Source organism: Pteropus alecto, unplaced genomic scaffold, assembly GCF_000325575.1.
Source record: "Pteropus alecto unplaced genomic scaffold, ASM32557v1 scaffold3, whole genome shotgun sequence".
Lineage (NCBI taxonomy): Eukaryota > Metazoa > Chordata > Mammalia > Chiroptera > Pteropodidae > Pteropus > Pteropus alecto.
The window spans coordinates 42,053,956-42,081,210 of NW_006442484.1; the positions used below are offsets into that span (position 1 = coordinate 42,053,956).

General features: G+C 32.6%; 1 protein-coding gene across 1 annotated transcript in view; it reads right to left on the reverse strand.

Annotated features, from left to right (window-relative positions):
• Positions 1–27,255, reverse strand: part of TLK1 (tousled like kinase 1) — a 123,716-nt gene that overhangs the window by 3,446 nt on the left and 93,015 nt on the right. The window contains exons 12-20 of the mRNA XM_006921183.3: positions 26,387–26,453; positions 14,438–14,535; positions 12,613–12,694; positions 8,438–8,529; positions 8,265–8,354; positions 7,947–8,116; positions 7,569–7,704; positions 5,840–5,951; positions 4,782–4,889 (exon numbers count right to left, since the gene is read on the reverse strand). Coding sequence (XP_006921245.1) covers positions 4,782–4,889; positions 5,840–5,951; positions 7,569–7,704; positions 7,947–8,116; positions 8,265–8,354; positions 8,438–8,529; positions 12,613–12,694; positions 14,438–14,535; positions 26,387–26,453 — 955 coding nt within the window. The remainder of the gene's footprint in view (positions 1–4,781; positions 4,890–5,839; positions 5,952–7,568; positions 7,705–7,946; positions 8,117–8,264; positions 8,355–8,437; positions 8,530–12,612; positions 12,695–14,437; positions 14,536–26,386; positions 26,454–27,255) is intronic.

The window sequence follows — 27,255 nt, forward strand, 5'->3', positions numbered from 1 at the left end:
TTTTAAGTACCTATATAAGATATCTAGAATATAAGTAGAATCATATATTTGTCCTTTTGTATCTCTTATTTCACTTAAGAGTCATCCATGTTGTAGCATGCAGCAAAATTTCGTTCCTTTTTTAAGGCTGAATAATAATCAACTGCCACATATATACCACAGTTTGTTTATCCATTCATCTGTTGATTGACAGATAGGTTGTTTCTACTGTTTTACTATTGTGAATAATGCTGTATGAACACTGGTGTATAAAATATCTGTTTGAGTCTCTGTCTTTTTATTTTGTTGATGGTTTCCTTTGTGTAGAAGCTCTTTTATCTGATGTAGTGTGCCACTTGTTTTTGTTGCCTTTGCTTTTGGTGTCGAATCCAAAAAATACTTGCCAAGACTGATGTCAAGAGCTTACCACCCATGTTTTCTTCTAAGAGTTATATGGTTTCAGGTCTTTACATCTCCAAGTCTTTCATCCATTTTGAGTCAATGTTTGTATAAGATAGTGGTCATTTTCCCATCACCATTTACTGAACATACTGTCTTAACCCCATTGTATATTCTTGGCTCCTTTGTTCAGAAAAATAATTGACCATTTAAGCATGGGTTTCTGGGCTCTCAATTCTGTTCCCTGGATCTATGTGTCTGTTTTTATGTCAATAATTGTTTTGATTACTATAGTTTGTAATATAGTTTGAAATCAGGGAGATGATGCCTCTAGTTTTTTTGTTCTTTCTCAAGACTGCTTTGGCTACTTGGGGTCTTTTGTGGTTCCATATAAGTTTTAGGTTTGTTTGTTCTAGTTCCGTGAAAAAAGCCTTTGGAATTTTGGTAGGGATTACACTGAGTCTGTAGATGGCTTTGGGTAGTATTAATGTTTTTACAATAATAATTCTTCCAATCCATTAGCATGGAATATTTTTCCACGTATTTCTATTTCTTTAATTTCTTAAAGTCTTATAAATAGTTCAGTGTACAGGTCTTTCATCTCCTAGGTTAAATTTATTCCTAGGTATTTTATTCTTTTTGATACGATTATTTTATTTCTCTCATAGTTCATTATTGTACAGAAATACAACAGATTTATATATATTGATTTTGCATTCTGCCACTTTACTGAATTCATTGATTAGTTCTAACAGCTTTTTGGTGGTGTGTTTAGGGTTTTCTACACATGGTTGATCCTTGAACAATGTGAGGGTTAGGGGCACCGACTGCCAGTGCAGTTGAAATCCCCACATAACTTAAGTCAGCCCTCCACATGTGTGATACCCAATGGCTAACTAATCTTTGAACAACGGGGGTTTACTATGTGGGTCAACTGTATAATATATCATCTGTAAATAATGAGTTTTAGTTCTTCCTTTCTGATTTAGATTCCTTTTCATTCTTTTTCTTGCATAACTGCTCTGGCTAGGACTTCCAACATTATGTTGAATATGAAATGCTTCATTTATATTTAGAAAACTCTGACACTTCTTTTTTCTAGAATTTTTATTCTGCTAAAATAATTCCCTCACCCTCTATCAATTTAGTTTGGCCAGAGGGTATGTCATTTTTAGCCATAATACTTTTTATCCTATTGAATATAAAGACTTTATTTAGCTAAAGGGAACACAGGACACTTCTATCTGGTTTTTGTTTCTTAGGTTAACATTGTACACCAGTACACTTTTGAAAAAGCTAAATATAATCACTATCTTTTTTCCTTCTCAAACTGGTTTTATGTATCCCTATCCTGGAGAATAGCTTCTTATACAAAAAATCTACTGAATTAGGATTTGTGTATTTTAAATATGTGAACAGTAAAAAGTGAATATATCTATGTAACTGGCAACCAGATCAAGAAAAAGAACTTTACAAAAACTTAAGTCTCTTCATGCTGTCTTCCAGGCATAGGCTCTGCCTACAGACTACCTGGGTAACCTTATCTTAACTTTTAACACCATAGTTGGGTTCTAGTTTTGACCTTTATGTAAATGTACTCCTTTGTTTGTCAGTGAATCTTCAAAGGGATTAGTCTGGCAAGGTAGACAAATCCTCCAGGATCTGGGCCTGCCTTCTCTTGCTGTTTTTCTGTCTGCTCTGGTACTTGGTAGTCAGTCATGATAGCCAGGAGACACCGGACAATTTTTTGACACACACCTGGTAGAGGGAGTTGGTTCTTACCTATGGGGTGTCACACTATGCCTGAAGGAGAGCAGTGGAGTTTGGAAAGGAAGTTATGACTAAGTGAAAACTCTGATTATCCTGTTTATCTGTAACAGTGGATCTGTTGGTTACTTTAATTCATACATTGTATGAATAAGGATGGATAATTAGAGCTATATCCATCATTCATTATTGTAAGAAATTTTAAAATAATTATGAAACATTTACTAATCTATTTGGGTGTGTATAAAAAATTTAAAAATAAAAATTTAAAGTCTGCAGGGCAGACCTTGATTCATCCATTATTTTTTTTGCAACAGATAAAACATTCTCAAGGGATAATTGATAATTCTTTCCCTTACTGCTGACACGAGAAATAACTTTAGCTTGTCTTGAAATTCTTAACTGCCACATAAATTCATGAATTAAACCATTTACAGAAAAACTAAGATACATACTTCTTAATGTGATTAAACTTCAATTTTAACTACTGTGCATGTTATTTGAAATTCATTAGATTTTTTTTCTCAAACCAAATCTAGCTCATCATTATATCATGGTTAGCTTACTAATATTTATCAAAAGTATTTCTGATCCCTTAGGTCTTATCTTTTTAAGGTTTAAACAAAAAAAGTTTGAGGCTATTCTGAAAATGACTACGATATAGAAAAAAATCAAGAGTAACTGACACGTTGAAGGCAGAGTTTAAAAGGAAATGTCCTTCAGTGTTCCCTTCATCTAAAAGTCTTTATTCTCAATAAGAAAAAAAAAATATGGCTATAAATGGCATACTCTCTGGCCAACAGCAAGGTTAAGAAATATATAAGGACTAAATGTGCTTAAGATGCCCATACCAGGTCAGTAGAGGTACTTGGCCAAGGTGTATTCTGTAGGGACAAGAGGTTAAAAAATAAAAAACAATGTGACCCTCCCTGCCTTCCCAGGTTCCGAAACAGTGACTATAGCACCTATAAAGAGCCTAAGGGATAAAATCAGAGATGGTAAATCGGACTTTTTGTCACATTGCATTCATTCTTAGTCATTAAAAAATAATAAATGGTCCTGCACTGGCTAAATTCATTTAGTTTTTATTCTCACTGATGCTATAGATTGAAAAACAACGAAATTTAGATGCTAGCATTGTCAAGATCTTTTTAAAGGAGCATAATTACCTCATGAAAATAACTCATTATGCTTTAAAACAGGAATGTCAGTTTTCAATTGTCAAAATCTTCTAAAAGTCATTCAAATAATTTGCAAGAAGCCAATAAAGATGTAATGGATAAAATGAAATATGGGACAGTTCTAATAAACATACTGAAGTTACACAAAAGGCAGTACATTTTCTATTATGAAGGCCTCAATCAGGGATACCTAATAATGCTGATCTGTAAGAATATAGAAACTATATAATGCATGTTTATGAATAATTCTTATGGCTGACTATTCATACCAGAAAAAAATGTGAACTTCATGTGTTTGTCTTAGGAATTTCACAGGGTTTAAAAAGAACACTCCAAATGGGATAGGGGAGTGGTCAGAGAGAAATGAACTTTGTGATAAAGCAAGAATAAAAATGCAAACGTGAAAGGCCAATAGGAGGAAGGTGGGACAATATTAAGCACCATAAATGTCTTGCTAATAGAAATAGCTATTTCACGTTATCAGATAGACACACATAGATCAGAACTACAGAAAACCATTTGTTACAGATTCACCAACTCCTACACGCAAAGCAGAACTGAAGAGGTGGTCAGCCTTTCTCAAGAGCTACTGCAGGGCAGCATAAGATCAAATAGCTCTGCTACTTATTAGCTGGTATGATTCTGGACAAGATACTTTTGCTATGGCTTGGCAAAAATACCTATACCCTCAAGATTGTTAAAAGATAATGTATATAGAGTTGACCCTTGAACATTATGGGGAGTTAGGGGTACCAACCCCTCCCTATGCAGTTGAAAATCCGTGTTATTACTTTTGACTGCCCAAAAACTTTACTAATAGTTTACTGTTGACCTGAAGCCTTACTGATAACTTAGCTGATTAAGACATATTTTGTATATGTATTATATACTGTATTCTTATAATAAAGTTACAGAAAATGAGAAAATATGTACATATTTTTTGCATTCATGACACTTTAATTTTTTAGATATTTCTAGGCTATGTGGTTCATCTACAAGTTTTTCAAATTGTTGCAAATCTCCAAAAAATTTTCCAGTATATTTATTGAAAAAAAGAACCATGTATAAGTGGACTTGTGCAGTACAAACCCACATTGTTCAAGGGTCAACTATATATTTAAATATTAAAAGTCTCAATATTTACTGATAAACTTATATAAGACATAAAAGTAATGATGGGCCCAGATCTTGCTGTGATTCCCCACCCACCTCCCCTAGTTTTCAAAGCAAGCTGGTATGCACCAAGAATCAGGGATTATATCTGGGTGCTTAAAGAAAACTATCACAACCAAAGGCCTGAGCAACTTTTTTCCAGAGCAAATCAGCCCTGACTGGACAGATTTGCCTACAATGGAAATCTCTTTTATTTTTACTTAGTAGTAAGTAATTACTTTGTTTTAAGCACAATTTATGAAATAAAATTTACTTCTCAAAACATTTACATAAATTGAATACCTTTGCTTCACTGCTTACAACCGGCTTTACAGGGAACTGGACTTCTGTGGCTTTTAATATTGTATTTTCTTGAAGAATGTCCTGTTGAGACTGATTGTGACCAAATGGCTAAAAAATAAAATGTTGAGAAATTTATCTCAAAAAAATTTAAACAGATAATATCAGTGAATTCCCAAGATACAAATGATTTGCATTGTAAAAAATCTTATTCTCAATGATATGGAAGTTGAGATGCATTATCATAGCAACAAGGTTATAACTGGTAGCGAGCCAAGAAAGCCTATCTAATAATCATCCTCAACATAGCTGAAACATTGTGAATAAGCCATAGAAAATAATGCCATTGCAATATATGCACTTAAGATAAAATGAAAACATAAGAAATTTAAAACTTATTCTGAGTATTTAAAAATGAAGTTTGATTAGAGAAGAAATGAAGTAGTGGAAACATCTGTGAAAAGACTGAAGAATAAAGTACTTTGAACATGATATACTAACTTAAATCAAATAGCTCTGGGTTTGGTCCTAACTTGCAGTGAATTCCCAGTCAAGTACCTTAAGTTCTCTTTTCATACTGATCAAGGGACTGGATGGAAATTAGATCGTATCAATGGCAGTTTGTTGTTGCAACTTCAGTATAAAGAGAGACTTGGAAAGAATGAAGACTAAGTTTAGCAGAATTCTCTGAGGAAACATGGGGAAACCATGCCCAGGCCAAACTGTGTGTGTGGTGGGGCAGAGGGTGGGAGGTAGTAGAGAGAATAGGGGATAATGAAAAGAGTTTGATCCAATATTCCTAACAGTAGAGAAGGTCAGCTCTGTTCACAGATAGTTACTACTTTTCCTTAAGTTAAAAAAGGGAAAAAGCAGGCCAAGTAAACTGTTATGACGTTAAAATAATTCTGGTCCATGGAAATTTTAGGGAGAAACAGAGAAGAAACCTGGATTTCTTGGAGGGATCTGAACTAACTTTTAACTTCAAGTTAATGAAACTATATTTAAGAGGAGAAAATTCAACTTATCTACATACAGCTGAATCTGGTATACTTTTAACTTACTTTTCTACCATAAAGACACTGAAAGAAGATGACTCCAACTGACCACACATCAACCTTGTTGGAAATCTTTGGTGGTTCTTTCCCAACTACAAAACACTCAGGAGGTAAATACCTATAGTTTTTTGGGGAGAAAAAGGAAAAAAAGACACTATAATTTAAAACCTTCTGAGTGTAAAATCTCAGAACACTAATTTTATCTAATTTTATCCAATTTTATCCATACACAAACCTTAGGACTTCCATCAATGAAAATCACTAAACTTCTGAATGATTACATACTAGTATGATTTGACTCTAGAGCCAAAACATACAATTTTGTGATAAAGTATGCAATATATATATAATATATATCTTAAGTATAATATATATTATAGATTATCTAAAATTATATATTATCTAAAATCCAGATATATATCTCTAAAGTATACTATATATTATCTGTAATATTAAATATCTATAAGGATAAAAATTACATATACATCTAAAGTATGACCTATATATTACCTATAAAAGTAAAAAATCATTTGAAATCACAATGTTTTGAGAATGGTAGGAAAAAAACCTCTCCCACTTGTAACCCCCTTTCACCAGCATTCAAACTGTAGGTAGTTCTCTTCCTAAAACACATACCTAATCAGGTGGTTCTTTTGCTTAAAAGAATCTCAACATCACTCACTGCCAAAGACAGACCTCATATTTGTAACACAAGACCTGACCTACTCTAACAACAACTTAAATTTCCAACATCTGTACTCTTCTCTCCCATCCCCACAAAATTGGCTAGGCAAAGCCAATTCACTTGGGTCTTCACACTGTTCTTTCGTCCCTCATGCTTTTGAATATGATAATCTCTAGTAAGTTCCCTAACCGTTCCAATTCACTTTATGAAAAGTAGAGTCTATACATATCTTATGGAACAGGTCATTATGCACTCAGGCTAACTGTGTGAAGACTGTTCTCGAAACCACAATGTCACATTTGTTTGTAGTCACCATCTTGTCCAATAAAATTAAGTATAGTTATTTCCCTTCTAATTAAAATTTCACTCCTTTTGCTCAACTAATTTATTTTGAAAACTAACTTTTGAAATTTTAGTTTCTGTTCTCCACTTTAGTGAATTTGACAAGTTTGACAGTTTACACTGAAGTAGTTTTTGTCAACAGTTAGGTAACTCCGAAGGGAATGACATTCATTTAGACATATCTGTGAATCTATGGTTCTATCTAGACTTATATCTAACCACAGGAAGTCAATAAAAGGTATTTTTGAAAATTAACTCCAAAGGCCAAGAATATGCCAAATACCTCTCCTTCCACAATCAACAAAACATCCATCTCCAACAAACTGTAACCACAAAACCTCTAGAGAGGTGTTTGTTGCTTATTGTTTGTAATACTTAAGATGCTGTATTTATGTAAATATCTTCTTTAGTGATAAACAGTCTAATACTACAGAGGAAAAACCATAAATTCTCCATTTTTGGAGTTTCTGGATAGGTACTGAAGTCACTTGCTAATGTTGAGTCTTTCTCCCTCTAGTATGCTGATATTTACAGTTAAGAACAGAAGAGAAAAGACAACTGATGAGAGTAGTCTACCTCTCAACTCAGAGACTTCATAGCAGTACCATCACCAGAGTAACCTTAAAGGCAAATGAACAGAAAAACTACACTCTCAAAAAAGCCTTGTTACTAATCAGACAATTTTGATATATTTAGTAATACATTTACCAGTAAGTGCCTGCCCCTTGGGAAGTTAGATCCATTCCATCTACACCATAGCTATCATCATCCATAATCTTGGACAGACCAAAATCAGTGATTTTGATTTCTCCACATGCCGTTCCATCTACTAGAAGGATATTTCCTGAGAACAAAATATAAGGTTCTTTTAATGATACCTAGATGAAAAACATTACCTTTACTACTTAAGCTAACTTTTGGGAAGTAAATATGTATTTAAAATATACATTTAAAAATGAAAATATAATTAAAATATAATTTTAAAATGTGATATGATAAAAAGACTTTAAATTCTAGTATTCCATTGACTTTTAAAAACTATACTCTTTGGGGCTTAAAAAATTATTTAGACAGTTTATTAATTACCTGGCTTAAGATCATAATGTATAATAGGAGGTTTGATTTCATTGAGATATCTTAGTGCATTTACAATTTGCATTACAATAGATCTAGCTTCTTTCTCTGACATTAATTTATGTTGCTTCAGATAGAAATCCAAGTCATTGCCTTCACAGTATTCTAACACTGTACAAAACCTAAAATGGAGAAGAGAAAACAATTAGACATAAAATACTATCCAATAATTCAGAATCACAAAGGAAAAATGAAGATATTTATACCATCACCACAGAAAAGGGAAAGCAAAAGCAAACACATCTTTACTTAATCCTTATATTCACTTACGTATCTGTATCCAAGGAGAAATAATCATACAGTTTAACTATTCTGGGGTGATCCAGTTCTTTGTGTATTCTATACTCTCTGCAGGCATGTCTATGGGAAGAGAGAGTATATTAATTCCCCATGACCAAGAAATATATTTTAAACTAATAAAAACCATGAGTATTAATATTTACTTGTGGTAGTTTTCCTTTTTCTCATCCCTCCAGCTTTTGTTAAGTTGATGAATCTTCACAGCAGCATATCTTTGTTCGTAAAGGTCAAAAGCCTAGGATTCAAGTCATAGAAGAGTTAGGACCAAAGACCAACTGAATAGCTAGAGATTTTAAAAAAACATTTTGGAAAAATAAAAAAGAACAAACATTTTGGTGACAATTCTTGCAATAATATGGAATTAGAATATATACTACAATTTTTGGTGATCATCTCTGCTAAGATTGTATATAGTTCGATGATACATTTATTATCAAAAACAAGATACAAATTCCATGGTGCTAAGCCTGAGAAAACTTTAATGTCAATTTTCACAAATTTTACAAATGCCAATATACTGAAATCAAGATAAAACAATAAAGCTATTTTTTTGTTGTTTGTTTCTAATATGAACCTTCTCTTCTATATTGGCAGTAGCAGAAAGCAGTCAGGAAAACAGATGGCTCTAATGCTTTTTTTGTGGATTAGATAAAGAAAACCTTTCTTCTCTAGCTTTCCCCAGCAATTCTCCATCTTTTTACCCCATTTTGTTGAAAATTAACACATTCCTAACAATTTCCCAACTGTTTAAAAAAATTCTAAATTTGGACTATGGAACTGTTCAAACAGAACCATAACCATTAACCACGTATCATTATCACTCCTAACTACATCAATAATAATTCCTAACCTCCTCTGATATCCAACTTTTCTTTAATTTTCCCTGGTTGTCTCAAAAAAAGGGTTTTATATACTGGGTTGTTTAAATCACCAGCCTATTTCTTAAATAACAAAATAAGGAACAGTCAGTATTAAGGCTTCAGGTGATTTTTTAAAAATGTTTTTAAAAAAACAATGCATTAGAGAGAGATTTGATGATTTAGGTCCTACTGTGATTTATATACAAAGGTGCCCCTTTTAGAAAACATTTAGAAGCTTACACACTTATTAGAAAGAAGGTCCCCTGTCCCTACTCTCCCCATCAATTTAACCTAAAAATAAGCAGTAGGGGTAAACTGCTTATCAAAAATTATAAAGGCATGAGATCAGAAATAATATAGACTGGAGTAATTAAGAATATTTACTTTGGAGTCAGATAAACTTATATTAGCTGATGACTTTGTGCTAATACCCTCTCAGCCTCAGTTTCATTTATAAAGTTTGGGTTGTTTAGAGGATTAAATGGGATGAAATATAGGTGTTTAGAATAATATATAATTCATAGTAAATATCCAATAAACATTAATTATATTATTAAAAGTTGAGTTTAATGAAATAGAAAGAACAAAAAAGGTTCATGTGAGAGAAAGCAAGGCCATAAAGGATAAAATTCAAAGGCGATCGTAATAAAAGATAATAGATGAAAATAACATTTTAAGTATACTAATAAGTTAATATCGGTGTATATTGATTATAATAATTACATATGACACCCTTCTCCCAAGGTTGAGTAAAGTATACCTTCTCATAAGGCTAATATGGTAATCACTGAGCAACTGAGTCAATAATTTCCACCTTGGTATAAATAAGTCTATAAGTTTTGACTTACAATCTGTTGCTTTGTTTCCCAATGGACCTGGCAACCATGAATGAGCTTTGTAAGGGCTGGAGTGAATTTATGTTTAGGACAGTATTGAAGGTTCAAGTCATTAGGTGCCAATCTGCATTTTCTAATTTCTAAATAAGCCTTTTCTTCAAAAAGGCTTATATAGCCCCTATATGTGGAAATACTATTGGGCAGTAGCAGAGGGCTGTGATTAGTAGGCTCAGGAGCTGGGTAACTTTTAGGCTAAGCTAGTAGTAGCTAACTGTACTTTTGGTGAGTTTTAGATTCAGAGTGAGCTATTATGATCTTTTCTACCTTGTGACCTGGGTAAGTCTACTTCAACCATTAAATTACAGTGCTTAAGGATGAACTACCATTAGAATAAGAGATGTAGGAATTGGAAGAACTCACGGATCACACCTGATGGGTGAGGAAGATGAGGCCCATGATGCTTATTACTTATCCAAGTTAACAAAACAAACCCAAGAAATAGTTCAAGGTTGAACCAAAATCAGAATTGAAGTTCTCTAAATGCAAATTCCATAATTTTTCCCAGAGTCAGAACAATCTAAGATGTCTTAGTAAACCACAAAAGCACAGTTCTTATCTGTTTGAACAGAGAGAATTTCTAATAATAATCTGATGAGCTTACATTTACTAAGCACCAATGCTCTGTTATTTACCTGTGATAACTCAATCATTACCACAATCCTATGGTGCAGGTACTGTTTGTTATTCACAGATGAAGAGAGTGAGGCAGAGGATGGTAAGTAATAAGCCCAAGTTTATAGTTAGTTAATAGCAGTCACAATTAGGATTTAAATCCAGCCAGTTGGGCTTCAGAACCCAAGCTCTTAACCACCGATTATACCAAAATATAATGAAGCAAAAAGTATCACAAGGAGATTATAAAAGGCAGACTAACAAGAAAGCCTTCTATAGGAATTAAAGTTTAAGGTGGGAGTATGACCTTCATTCTAACTAAGAGCAAATGGGAAGCTACTGGGCCTTATAAAGCAGGGAAGAGGATCAGATTGCATTTTATTAAAAGGCTCTAGCTGCAGCATACATAAAATGGAGAAACTTAATGCCCAAAAGAAGGTGAGCAACTAGGATGCTCAGGTGGCAATGCAAACAAGAGGCCTTGAGCTAAGCTGAATGGGAAGGGTCATTGTTGGATTTAGGAGAGTTTAACAACATTAATAACACCAGGGACTGGTTATGTTGAGGGAAGGGAAAGGAAAGGCTGACTGAAAGATGGCTTTAATGTTTTTCAAATGAGGGACTGGGCAGATACTATGCATTTAATTAAGACTCAGTGTTAGAAGAAGGGGTTCTGGAGAAGAGGAAAATAACTTCTAATTCAGATATGAGTTTGCAGTGCTTATAAAACATTCACTTAAGGTGAGTAGATTAAGTCATGTATATCAAGTATAGAGCTCAGAAGGAAAGTGTGGGACACACACACACCTGAGGGTGAAATCAAATGCATAATTCAGTGAATGGGAGAGGACTGATTTGAAAAGGAAAATACAGAATAACAGACCTTAGGAACTATAACATTTAAAGGTTGGGCAGAAAGATGCAATGTAAAGTGAAAAAATGTAAGGTATAAAACATCAAGCATGGTAAAAATTTCTGCTTATACATACACATTTAAGAAACACTGGCCTTAAAACAGGTAGAAATTTGGGTAAATTCAGGACATGTAAGACTTCTGACATGTGTTTAAATATAGGGGTACAATCTTCCCATAAGTGTACTATATTAAATGGCTACCTGCCCATCTTGATTCTGATGGCTGTTATATGTATCAAACTGGTTAATGGTAACTAGGTACCAAATACCAGAGGAACTGTGCAGATGCAAGGGTCGTCTTTAGCCTCTTGAGATAAGACAACATAAGCCACTACAGACTCTTTTTTATAATGAGAGTCAGGACATAAAATCTATCAAAAAAATCATAAATCAGAAAGCAAAAGACAAGTACTTCTTAACTACATACAGGTATTTCTTGCTTTTTGAAAGTCTGCATTATGCCACTTTGCTTTTACAAAAGATCTACGTTTGTTCTAACTGAAAAGAAACCCAAAGAGGATTTTCACTTTTATGAAAAATGGCAAGAAGTGAAAAGAGCATTCAGTGTTTGTTTTATAGTGAGCCATTACAGAGGCAGCACACTCCCCAAGCAGCTAGCGTGGTACTTCCAAGCTCCTTCCCCAGGAACTACACCGAGATCCCAGCACCAAGCCACCAAAGCTCTAAACAGTGTCTGTGAGCATCTGTGCTTTATCTCAATTTATTTTGTGCATCTGTTAGCAAGATGACCCCTAAGGTATCAGAAAAGCCTAAGAGAGCTCATAAGGGTGTTGTGCTTAGCATAAAACTGGATGTAATTAAGTGTATTTGGTATGATTTGGTAGATTATTTTGAGGATCTGAGAATACTCGAAAAAAATTTCCTTATAAATTAATGGTAACTGTTTCTTTGCTTTATTCTGTTTTGGCTTATGAAAGTTTTCATAGGAACACTCTACTTTTGGATAACAGCGGAAACCTATACTCCTGTATCTTTGCTATATTAGTGTGAAGAACAGAAAAAAATTTACATTACCTTATACACTTCACTAAAGCCACCTCTACCAAGCAGATGAAGTAATAAATATCTTTCATTTAACGTTGGGTGATCTTTGAACCTTAAGGGATGGGGGGGAAAAAAACACTCAGGCACATGAAAACGCACGATAAAGGTTCCTTCCACAATAAAATGACACTCACTTATTCTACTCTTAGCTATTTCTTTCTCAGTTACTCTACTGCTGATTTTGAATTCTTTTCCATACTTCTCTTCTTTCTCTACCTGCATGGCTATCACCCATCTTAATCTTTGGTGTTTACAAAGCTTAAAATTTATAGCTGAATATTCAGGTTCAATGACCAATTATAGCTCTATGATAAAGATCTACAACCATTGTGTTGCCTAGAGCTTTATGAAACCCTGTATCTACTCAGCAGGCCCTTGGAAAAATATACTTTATGTTGAGAGTTATGATTAATCAAAAAATTTTATTAATGACATTATTAAAAATATTTGTATTTATAAACTAGCCTTCAGCCAGATTAAATTTTACTGTCTTTGGACTACTATAAATAAATTTTTAATTCCTAATTAAAAAAGGAAAACTTTTTAAAAAACAAAAAATCACTCATAATACTACTATTACATATCCATAAACAAGTTGAACATAACTTTCAGAACATCCAATTGTTAATTAGTTTTGTTCAATCTGTTTCATTAGAATTTTCATCTGGTACAATTTAGGTTATTCCACAACTATATTATTTTATTCACCTCAAACACTGGAAAGATCTGTATATTTATGAATTACACGTACACAGATGATCACAAATAGGCCTTCGTTTAAGCAAGATACTAATATTTCATAGCGGAAATTGACCACTTTCAATTCTGCTACTCTCATTAGAGCAGGAGGCTTTAAATTACATATCAAGTCTTAAAGTGTAAAAGGATATCCTTACTCTCCTCTACACTAATTAAACCCAAGTAATGCCTTGCTTAGTTTCCATTTTCTTGAATAATTTCTATCTTCTTCATAAAGCTCCCACCAGCCCACAGGTATTTTTCTTTTCTTTGAATTCCATTAGCATTTAATATCTATGGCACTCATTGTTATAATCAGGGATTAAGGACAGAGACTATCACTTAAACTTTTCTATTTTTTCTCACATATCCAAATGCTAGATATATGGTTTACTGAAATCACTTTAGTTAAAATAATTTCTCCTTCACTACTGTAATATTAACTTTGGTATTCAGTCAACAAATATTTATTGCATGCCTACCATGTGCCAGGCACTGGTCTAGGCTCTGGGGATACAGCAATAACAAAACTAAGTCCCTCCTCTCATGTAGCTTATATTCTAGGATGAGGAAACAGATAATAACTGAAATACAAATTTATAATTCCAGATAGTGATAAATGCTATGAAAAAATAAAGCAAGGTAAGGATACTGAGAAAGGGCATGGAGTGAGGTAATAAGAACTACTATTTTAGATGGGGTCACCCATCTAAATGACTATTTGGAGTAAAATAAGGAGTAAGCCACTCAGATATTTAGAGGAGAAACATTTCAGACAGAGGAAATGACAAAAAACCAAATCCCTGAGATGGGAATGTGCCAGACAAGTTCGAGGGGGCTGCATGTCTACAACATATAAGTAAGGTGAAGATGAGAGAGCTGGGGTGGTGAGGTGACCAGAAACCAGATCATACAAGACCTTCTGAGCCATAGGAAAGGCCGTGGATCTTCTTCTAAATATGATAAGAAGCACCCCCAACGAAGAAAGACTGTTTATGCTCCGCACAGAGGAGAAAAACTTTTATCATGTAAAACTGAAATACAAATAATGACTTACTGTGAATTATCTTCATTATTTATTCTTTTGAGCTCTCGAATGTGAAGATTCCTGACTCTTTCCAACCGTTCAAGTTCTGCCTGTATTTCTGCCTCTTCCTGAAAATGAAGAGAGGGGACTATAACAAGCTCAATTTATTTGCGATATAAAAAAGATATTTTTACCCATGCATCAATTTTTTTACAGTGACAGGAACAATAGTGTATTATAAAGTACCACTGACTTAAAAGACCAAAGTGCTCTTTTCAACACCTAAAAGATGGAAAAAGGAAAAAGCCTATTTCAAGAAATCATCCTCCACATAAAAATCTATCCCTAATGAGATGCTGAGTTTTATTCTGTACTACATGAAATCTATTTTTATAATGTCTAAACTGAAAATGACTGCAAGGTATTCTGAAACTGACTTACAACACAAAATGAGCTGAAAATTTTATTTCTGGTACATACAAATTTTAATTTAAGGGGGAATAATTTACTAGTATAAAACAAACAAAATGAAGATACTTTATAATAGTTAAAAGAGGAAGAAAACAGAACCACAGATTATTCCTAGACCTTACATTTGGAATACACACACACACGCACGCACGCACGCACACACACAAGTACCACACTCACACCTACAATGACCTATCAATCTGGATAAATCCCACTGTAAATTTAGAAACTCTAAAACAAAATTTTTATGGATAGCTGTGACAGACCTTTAGTTATCGGAGCAGATCTAGGCAAATACTAAAGAAATTTACTTTAACATTCACTTAATATAAAATTTTTGACATTTTCATGTCTCAAAATACATTTTTGTATTTTACAAAAATTTTTAAAAACTAGGTATTAAAATATAGTCACCCGTCACACACATATACACACCCCTCTCTTTGATAAAGTTGAATACTATTTAAAGAATGAATAATATACCAAATTTCAGTGTAAAGTTCTAAAAGTGCTCAATTTTATAATATTTTGAATAAATATTTGTTGAGTGAACAAATACAGAATGAACAAATACAGACTGCCTTGGCCTAAAACTGCCCGATACCACTATAAATCTGTACCACGTGGAATAGAGGTTATTTCTGAATACTGTACTTAAATATTTGTTTCATTAGCTCCTCCTCTTTTAATAATTTACCTTCTGATATTTAAAAAGTCCTTTATCTCAAAAAATTAATAATTCTAAAATTTACTCTGAAAATATATTATTTCATTCCAAAGCAGATAGAGGTGTAAAATTTATTAAACCTTTATCTAAGGCTTACAATGAAATAGTCTAAGTATTATAAAGAAAATGTTCAGATAAAAAAACTAAATTTAAGTATGTTGTTTGTATTTCATTTGACCCTTAAAGTTATTATAATTACTTTGAAATGAAACTCAACCACAACTTGTAGAGATATTTAACGTAAATTGGGCATTAGTTGATATAAACTTTCAAGATAAATTTAAATAAAGACAAACCTTTCTAAAATTCGGAGAGAATTTTCTAAAATAGATATACTACATAGATATTTAACTGAAATTCCCTCATTTAATGTAGCTTTAGTCACACATATCCCTAATTTTAATGATAAAAAAAGTAAGATAATATTCTAGGGAAATAAATGAGATTCATTATAAGGACAATAAATAGCTTGAAAAGCTTTGGAACAATAAACTCAAACCACAGCTTAGATGTCTTAATTTAATCATATAAAGAAGAATAAAAACCTGGCCAAATAGGCATGCTCATAAATATGAACTCATTCATTTGCACCACAGAATACAGAAAGTGATAACGTTTTCTTTTCATATTACTAATGTCTGTTGCCTTAAAACTTGCCATTAATTTGACTCTTACACACATAGGAAGCTACTAAACACTGGGTAGGCTGGTGGAATTTTAAATAATCTTATAAAATTGTGAAATGTCTATTAGAATACCTGAAATATTTGTTTTAACTTTATTTGAAATTGTGGTGTGGAGATACTATTTCAAAAGTGATTTTATAGAAATTAAATTTTATTGAGTCACAAATATATAATTATGAGAGTCAACTAGATTGATACACATAATTACATTTGTTTTATAATTTTTGGTTATCTTCGGATGTCTATATAATGGCAGTAACCAGTATCACAAAATAAATACTTATTAAAAAAATGAAAATGTATGTCTGTGTCAACAAGCTTTTTTTCTCTATAAAACATGACAAATATGTCCCATAAAATCTTTTATAATACAAAAGCACAGGCAAGCTTTACTTCAGTTTGAACTGCGAAGTTTACAGGAAAAAAAAATGTCAGAAGCACTATGGATAAAACTTGCATCCTAACTATTTAAGAAATTTCAAGGGAAGGAACTATAACCAAAGCTTATATACAGATAGAAATTCTCCTGTCAGTGAAATATATTTACAAAGTCCATACTGTAATTTAATATTTATTCCACAGTATCTTGGACCTTAAAACAAAGTGACGGACTTCTGGGGGAAAGATAATTCTGCAACTCTAAGTAATTTCTCTCAAATCTCACTGAAATAAAGTATACTGTTATAGACTGAAGGTTTGTGTTCTCACAAAATTCATATGTTTAAGCCCTAAACCCCAGTGTGTGGTGGCATATGGAGATGGGGGCGTTTAGGAGGTAATTAGAGTTAGATTAGGCCATGAACGTGGGGCCCTCATGATGGGATTAGTGGCTCTATAAGAAGAGAAACCTCTTCTCCCTATACTAACCCCCTCTTTGCGGAAGCACAGGGAAAAGGCCATGTGAGGACTTGAGAAGGCAACCTTCTACAAACCAGAGTCTCACAAGAAACTGAATGCTGCCAGACCTTGATCTTGAACGTCCAGCCTCCAGAAGTATGAGAAAATAAACTTCTGTGTTTAGGCCACCTAGTCTATGGCACTTTGTTATGGCAGCCCAAGCAGAGAAGATAATATACTTTTAGTTGCAAATGCTAGGGCAAAACTACCTAGTACCCTCTCCTTATAGAAAAGGGCAAAGCCTAGTTTTGGTCTGGCCTCAGGGTACAGTAGTCTAAAATGCAGTTCTCGGCAACTAATTTACCTTTACTGCAGATCATTTCCAAAGATCTATCCTGTAGGGTATACTCTCCTTGCTTGAGATTGACATTAATCCACGGGCCATCCTCAGAACAGTTTTCAGAGGGTTAAAGAGAAGCAAGGATGACCTGGGCTCACAACTGACCTAAATTCATTACAGAATGGAATCCTCAAACTTATTGCAAAACTAGAAGAGATTACTAAAAAGGGAGATAATCCAACCAGCTAGATCTTGCTTAGTAAGATTGCCAAGTTTCAATCCTCTAGTCACCCATTAGAGCTAAGTAGTTAAAACAGAGAAAATCTAGAATAACAAAGAAACAAACAGCATCTCTGGAAAGGAACTGGTCTCGGTAGGCAATTACGGTGTACAAGGGTTATGTGTAAGAACAGATTGTATTAAAGAGAGAGTTAGGTTTGGTGATCACAGGTAGGTTTGGCTCCTTTCTGTTTAAACAAAAAGACAGAGAATGGACAATTTAACAGTACATAACATAGCTATTTAAACAGTATTTTAAAATAAGCTCTAATATTCTGAATTATATTTAAAAAAACCAAGTCATACAAGTATACAACAGATCTCGATATTGCCTCCTCAGTTAAGTAACCTGCAAAACACAACACCTTCCAAAATTTTTAACTTAAAATTTATGTGGAAGGTGTATTTCACAGCAACTTAACCAACAGTTTGTCCTTTACTAGATGATTAGCATAGAAATGCTCTCTATATGTAATCAAAGTCTCTTCTGGCAACTTAATCTCTCTTTGGCTCAACATTCTAAGCCAAAAGTTAGGGCAATGTAGACAGAATCTCTGTAAAATGACAAGTTAAAACCGCTAGGCATTCAGTTTTATATCCCACATATGAGTGAAATCGTATGGTTCTCAATTTTTTCTGACTTATTTTACTTAGCATGATAACCTCATGATCCATCCATGTTGTCACAAATGGCAGTATTTCATCTTTTCTTACGGCTGAGTAATATTCCACTGTATATATGTGGGGCATAAAACTGAAAGCAGCAAATGAATGTGACAAACAAGCAGAGAGACTCATGGACATGGACAATAGCTTAGTGGTTACCAGAGGGAAGGGAAGTACAGGGGAGGTTAGACAGGAGTAGAGGGGGTTAAATATATGATGATGGAAGGAAATTTAACTTTGGGTGGTACACTCACAATGTAATACACGTATGATGTACTAATGAATTGCACACTTGAAATCTATATGATTTTATTAACCAATGTCACCCCAATAAATTTAATTTAAAAAATTCAGTCTTTGTAGTAATCAAATAAACACATATTCAAATAAAAAAATTCCTAGGCAGATTTGAGGTATTTTTGAGCACTTCCCATGACAATTTTAAAAGGAAAGGAGTGATGTGTAAGCATTAAGCTATAAAACTTTTAAAGAGTCATCAAACGCATTTTCACATGTAAAACTGATATATTTCCTGAAAAAATTAAACATACTAAACTTTAGCAAATCTTGAATGTATGTTACATGTTATCCCCACAAAAAAACCCTCAATTATCAAGAGCTTCCTTTCATTAAAGCCAAAATAAAGTACTTTGATATAGCATTCTCAGATTGATAGAGTTGGTAAAACAAATTTTGTGTGGTATATTGTATGAAGATGGTAGAAGCAGAGAAATGCCTATCACTTTGAATAGTCTAATCAACACCATAACAACATTATTTGGTCTAAGAAAACTAGTTCAGAATGAGGTTCCAAAAAGTTTACCACCAAATTCCTTTTAGTAATGAACAACAGTAATTCCTCAAAAATTAGTATCTCTAGGTCCTCAAATTAAGTTTTAATTTCATAAATTATAATGTCATTCTAAAAGTTTATCACAGGAAAATGAAAAAAAGTGAAATTAACAAAAGGCAGTGCAGAAAACAAGGAGAAAAATATTACTAATTTACTTCCACTTTACATTATATGTCCCCAGATTACTTCTATCATATGCTTTCACATATTTCATGGAATTTAGAGATATGAATCAATGGAAATATGAAGCAATCAACCAATCAACAAAAAAACCACCTAGACAGCAGGTGTAAATTTGTAGAAATCAGTTTTTAAACTACTTGCCCATAATCTTCTGTGTTTGCTTGAGTATGATTGTGTAGATCAAAGAGTGGGGTATGAAGAAAAGAAAGGACTAAAATTATGAAATTCCTGGGGAAGGGAGGGTTCTTTCCTAACTATATAAATGGTCCCTCCACTCCCATTCCCAATCACTAAGCTGGTTATTACTGGTGGGAATTACTTTAGCTCCTTCAGGTGTTTAATTGGCTCAGATAATTATTTTAGAACCTTAATGTTCTCCTCTCTCTGCACTTCATTTCCTTTTTTGGGGGAAGTAAGGTAGTAGTTGTGGGGGGGTGTTGTTTTGTTCTCTCTTCAAATACATAAATATGTACATTAAAACCCCTAATTGGGAATAAGTATTCAAATGGCAGGTTTTGATTCTGTTCTCCCATTCTATTTAAACAAAACGAAACTTTACCAGCAGCAAATAAATATAACAATTGAACTGACTGGCAAAATTTAAATATTTAGTACACTTCTTGAAACAGAAATTACAGCTGCTATATTGGGGGTGTGTGTGTAATTTCTTGATGTTAAGCACTAATCAAGTGCTTGCTAACACCAAGCCCTAGCACATACATGTATAACAACATCTTATTACAGTATACTGTAGCCCTTCTCCTAGCTTGCTGTTAAAGTAACTTGTTTCAGGATTTTAATGGATTCCATGAATTTTTTTTCTACACAATAATGAAAAAAACCTAGTCTTCTAAATTTTCTTTATGCATATGCACATAAATGACATGGAGTTATAGTTCTGATTGGGAAAGGCTAGTGGCCAAGCAACTGTTTTCTCTTTTGGGGGAAATAGTTATCCCTACACTCAACTCACAAACCTAAATTAAACCCTACTCAAATTAATGGCTAAATATGACTTCTAATACTCTTCTAAATTTCCACTGTCTATACAACAAATAGATTAATATTAAAAACATAGAAATAAAACACATTTTACCTTAAAATTTTAATTTGGTAAGTAAATATAACCTACTGCCAAGTTAAGATGCATGATTATAAGAAACACAGAGCCAGGATTATGTTTGTAGGTCCATAATGAGAATAGGAGGTAAAATATAAATACTAGGAGTTTTCATATATACAGCTAGTTCCACGTTCTCTTAACAAAGTCATCTTTTATAGACTACTACTCATTTTTAAATGGGAAGCAGGAGAAAGGACAAAATGTCAAGTTTAGAATTCCAACACTCTCCTAAGCACTTTTCTTGTCCACATATGCCAAGAAGTCAGGAACCTTATAACATTCTTCATGGGCTTAATTGTGACTTTTCCTAAATAGTGTATTTCACCACTCTCCCATGGAAAACTACTGTCTACACAAGTAGCATCTTGTTATGTTCTAGATAAACATAATGTACAGTGGTTGGCTTTAACTGACAGAAGAATTCCTCAAAGATTTCTTCTAGTCATGGATGTGAATATAAAAGTGTACACACAGATTTAGAGATTAAGTCCTCTAGCATTATGTTGTTCATTATCAAATTTTTATTCCAACCTAGAGTGACAAGAAATGTCACATATGCAAATTTATTCTTTGTGGTCATACTAAGGACTTGATAAATCAGATGACAAATGGTATTCTAGAAAGATCAAAGAGATATCAAACTTCAAGAATATTTGGGGGTCAATTCACCTAAAATCAATGCCCTGTATTCTCCACTGTTCAAAAGGCTTGTAGACAATCCACTGTCTTCCATTTCAACTAGTTGCATGGTCCATTGTGAAGGAGTGAGAAAAGAGCTGTGTGCTTGTTCTTGACCTGTAAAGATTTCATCATGGAAGATTAATACTGATGCTGCTGCTGCCTGTTACTGGTTGTTTCTCTTTGCAGGTGCCAATATCGGTCAGAGAACAGGATTTCTGTGGCAGAGTTGTTGCTATACTGTTATCTCTTCAGAACGGAGGCACAAGGAGAGATGAATGCCACATCGCAAGGAGCAAAGGAGAGAGAGAGAAAGAAATGGTGTCAGGTGGCATGTTGGATGCGATTTTTGTTTTAGTAGAGATTGAGATGACTGCAAATTGTTTAGCTGATTCCTTCGGTCTGCAAAGACACATTTGGTTGGTGCTGATGATTCTTGACTAATCCTGTTTCAATTACAAATTGGTTATGTTTTACAAAAAAAACTTCTGGCACTTATACTCAGGGCTTATAAATCTCTCTCTCTCTCTCTCTCTCTCTCTCTCTCTCTCTCTCACACACACACACACACACACACACACACACAATGACTCTCTTTCTCTCTCTCTCTCTCTCTCTCTCTCTCTCCAAAACATACATTAAAGCCAATCACTGCTACACTATTTAACATTCTGAACTGAGATGTCAAATCTATATGTATTTTCTCCAACTAATCAAATATTTAAAAACTAGATGACAAAACTTAACTAGAAAATAAAGAGCAACATATATCCACATGCTGTTCACATCACAATAACTATGTTTTGCCACCATTAACTTGAGTAAACAGCAGTGGCAAGACAGTTATTGGTCCTAATAACTTTCCACATTTTTATTTCCTCATCATTTTGGGGTATTATTGGTAACTTGTATCTTTAAAATAACATTATGACTACAGAGAGAATCTATTATAAGGAAGATGGTTTTTCAGGGATTAAAAAACTTATTTGTGTTAATTTAGTAACAGTCCTTGGAAAGCATATCCAGATAGTTTCTTGAATAATGATATGAAATATACAAATCACAACCTAGCACAACTCCTCACATCACAAAGGAAAATTTCTTCCCCATACTAAAATTAATCAAAGACTGGAATTAAAACAAGATCAACCATAAAAGCTAACTGGTATATGGTTTGTTACTTTCCTTAAATCCACAGATTCCACATGTGGCACAAGTACACAAATAAGATAGTAGCTTTACCTCAAACGAACAACTCTTTAAAGACAGGAAATTATACCCATTGCAACTACAAGATTTAATAAGTGATAATTAGGAAAGTGTGTATGTACATAATTACTAGTAGCAAAAAAAGTTATTTTTAAAAAAGTTTTAGGAATAACTTGTAGTCTCCATGTATTTTATTATATCATTTTTCATGTTTTATTCTGTTAAATCCTTAAGCTATATATACAAGGTAAAATTATGTTAGAATACTTTTTACAAAAAAAATGTTTTTCTATTGACTTTAAAAAATAAAATTAGAGTGAAAAGCAATATATCAGCTAATAATGAAATATTCTAGCTGATACAACAGTTACTAACAGACTACCCAAAGAAAGTAATATGTGCGAGAAAGAGTATGTGTTTGTGAAAAACTTAACTGCTTTCCTTTATGAACAACCAACATCCTTACTACTCTAAGAGAGATGCAAAGAAAGCTACAACTGAATTACTTCTTCCAAATACAAAGAATCAACTTGCTGTCCACCTACAACAAAATAATGTAGAAATAAAGTGTACAGATGTCGCCACCGAAATAGAAGTGAGAGAGAAAATGTTGGCTTTGCTGGTTACTAGCTGTATTAATTTAGACAAAGTATATACAGATCTTTGCATTCAAAAAGTTAACATTAATGATTACCCTAGAATGGTTAAAACTTCAAAGTTCATAAAATGTAACATTACATAATTCTCCTGAAATGAGAACTTGAATCATGTCTGTACCGGTGTGGAAATAAATCACTTAGTAAATGAGTGAGCAATGACTTCATAAACTGATAATAACAATAAATATTAAAGAATTCTTGATATATTAAAAAAAAGGAGATGATACAGAGTGATTTTCCTAATCTCAGTAGACAAAACTAATATTCTTTCAGTAAGTTTAAATTTACTATTTGGTGGTAACCAGAAATAACTATTTTAGCCAGACTTACTTTTAGAGGTTTCTGCTTAACTCTCATTCATTACTTTATCACACTTACGGTTTTGAATTTATTATATTTCTAAACCTACAGAATAGCATAGAATGTGAACTATAAATTTTATGATTTGTTCAATGGTAAATACACATTTTCAAATTTTAGTTTACATATTCCATTATTATAATGATCTTTATGAAATACAAAGTATGTCATAAATTGTTCATTTCAAGATAAAGTAAATAGATCTTCTAGTCTCATATATCTTAATGGCATGGGATTCTTCAATGAAAGAATTTTTCTTCTCTGTGCCAACAAATTTAATCTAATAATTCTGTTTAACTTTTAAGAGTTTTTGTTAAAGGAAGAGTGAAAGCAAAAGTCACCCTGGCTAATGCAAAATACAGTGTGCCAGGCTCCAAATCTAAACTCTAAGCTAACATACCACAGGTTAATTCTCATGTAGTTTACATGGACATCAAATAGTCACAAATAGCCTATGATAGAAGCTTTATAGTTACAAGTTAGGGTACACTTCATGTCAGCTTAATAAACCCAGAAACGCAGGGAGCTGATACGATAAGAAATGATAACATCTTTTCTCTTAACTCAAGCTTGTTCTGTGTTAAAAGTATCCAATCTACCTCTTTTTGAGAAAACAGAATGACCTATTTTAATGACCTATTTTCAACTGTGCCTAAGAATGCCAAATAACTTATTTTTAAAACATACAATTTAATGCTTATTATTTTTTAATTGTACAACTCAAAAATTAGTACCTAGTGGTAGGCAGGTAACTACTTTTCTGTTTTAAGGTGACACCACTTATTCAATTTTGTTCTCTGTATGTACTATTAGCAACCTTCTTTATAATGCATTCAATTCTTCTTACTCAAAATAGTCTCTCAGAAGAAAATGTGAGAATTCGAGAAACGAGAGTATGTTTCAGCATTATTAGTTCATCCAATCTCCCAAAATATGCCATGATGGGGGTCAAAGAAAAGTGGTCAAAGTAAATTCCTTAAGAAGATAAAATCAGAAATCTAAAATTGCTCAGTAAATCTGATAAAAGCTGAAAAAAATAAATAAAACAAAAAAAGATAATGGAGAGGACCATTATTAGAAAGAATACAAAAAAAAAATGGAGACGATAGACACTGGTAAAGAGTATAATGTGGAGGTTAGAAGGGAAGATATAATATTCTAGAACAGTTTACAAATCTTTGTATAATATCTAGATATTCACATAAACCTCACTTTAGGAAACAGAAGTGTTTCAGAGAAATGGAATATTTTCAAAGTACCAGAAAAGCTTTAAAATCAACTAACCACTAACCAACTAAAACCAAAAACAAACATCCCTTCAAAGCCTTTTAAAAAGTGAAGTATTTTTTCTAGTGCAAATAGCTGATTCCTATTTAACTGCTTCATATTTTAATTTCATATAACAGATTTTTGTAAGACACATGTAAAATCTCATCATTAGAAATAGTAATTTAAAATTTTCTATTATATGTGAAAATAACCTTTCTGTTAAAGCTCTAAATATATACTTAGAATAACTAAAAACATACTTAATATGTCTCATTATCATGAAAGGCTGTTTAGAAAACAATTGATAAATCTTTATATGGGACATCAAGCATAGGTCTCTATGAATTCATTATCGAAATAGTTTATGTGGGCAATATGTGTACTCATTCTGTGTACTACAAAATCCCCTCTTCCTTCTATAGTTCCATTACAACTCCATCTGCTACAGAGAATAGACTGAAGTTGTCTATTCTATCTCAAAGAGCACGAAAAATAGTAAGTATAACAGAACAGAAGTACTTAAAAAAAAAAACCAGAATAAATTTACTGTTCAAGTAGTTTAGGTTGAAACTTTTCTTAGCAGGAGCATAGAAAGATATGGCATAATAAAAAACACTAGCATAAATTTTATATATATGTGTGTATATATATATATATACATACATATATACACACACACACACACACACACACACACATATTTGTCTCTTTTTTTCTGTTCTCTGTAATTAAATGGGAGGGGTCTGAAGCATGTCGATAGCAAAAAGCATGACAGATTACAAAAACAAGACAGCATATAGTATGACAGTAGCTGCTACCAGAATGGGTTTCTCTCTTCTAACACATATTACCCCAGGGAGACAACTTCAGAGATATATCTTCAATTAGTTCGCTAACTCAATTTTAGCTATTATTCAGCCTATTTAAAAAGATTAAGTAATCTGAAAAGTAGAAAGCATAATAAAAAATTGGGTCAAAGAAAGAATTTTATATCTGTCAGTAAAACTGAGGGGACAATTTTCTATTATTACTTCTTTGAAGTAAAAATACCATAAAAACAATGATCTGATTAGAATTTCAGAGTTTATAAACAAGTATAAGCTATACATTATAAACATTTACTATAATAATACATAGGAACATTTTTCTAAGTCATATCATTTTATACTATTACTGATGACTAGGCTCTTCTAAACTTATCAATATATACGCATTTTAAATGAAAGATTTAATCAAGCATTCAACAGCTTAAAAGTTGAAGAAACAATGTTATTAATTTATAATTATTTCAATTTATTATGAAATAGACAGAAACAATATGAAGTTTTACATTTCATCTTAAAAGTGAAGCATTTTTTACAAAAAGATAGTATTTAAACAGAATAGTCTTCAGACCCTGTAGGTCTGGCCAGGAAGACAAGCATCTCAATGTCTGTAAGTTACCACAAGGTAAAGAAAAATTATTTTAATATACTCAACATAAAAATGCAAATTTAATGTCCTTCTTTTGTCCAAATTCTTTAAATTTGGGTGCTTTTCTCTTTTATGTTTTATGTTTTGATTTATTCAATAAGAGACTTATAACACAACTTTCCACAACCTCTGGCAACAAACAAAATCCAACATATGCTTCACATACCTTTTTGAGATGTCCTAGTCTAAGTTTGAAAATTTCTTCCTGTTCATGATATTCTGCCAAAGTCAATCTGTCAAAAATAAAATTATAATTCTAGTATAAAGATTAATACTTATTTCTTAATAACCAGCTATATAAAATTAATCAAAAAGAAATACTAAAGTGTTGACAACTTTCAGCCCAAAATATAAGCCAGAAGTCCTTTAAGATATTTTTCACAATACATCTAATATTTATAGATGGAATAATGAACTAATGTATATTTTTACTAACTTCTGTTTGGTTTTGAAACATTAATAAGCAAATTTTACAGATAGTACTAAATACTAGGCTACTGACTTTCTAGGGCAATAATTCTTACCCTTTTATGATCATAGACAGCTAAAAATAATTTAAAGGAATATATAAACACTCTCTCCAGAAAATTTCACATAAATATAATTTTGGAGTTCACAGATCTGTTTAAGAATTCCTATTCCAGGGTTTTTCATCAAACAAAATGTAAACCTCAACACAGTATAAGAGACATTTCTTACATTTTTCAGCATTTCCCTATCAGGAAGTACCTGACATATATTAGCTTTTTAGATATCTATTGTCTATTTCCATTAATAAAAAAACTGTTTTTAGATAAAATGTAAAATATTTAGATAACATGAATCAGAGACAAGTTTCTTTAAAGAAACATGATTTTACTGCACAGACTGAAAAGAGCTAAGCTAGGATAATGTTAATTTTAATGGCTTTTAATTGCCACATCAATTATTTTTAGAATGTCCACATCCTACTCTCTGGGACATATGAATATGCTGTTATACAGCAAAGGAGAATTAAAGTAGCATAAGGAATTAAGGTTGCTAATCAGCTGATTT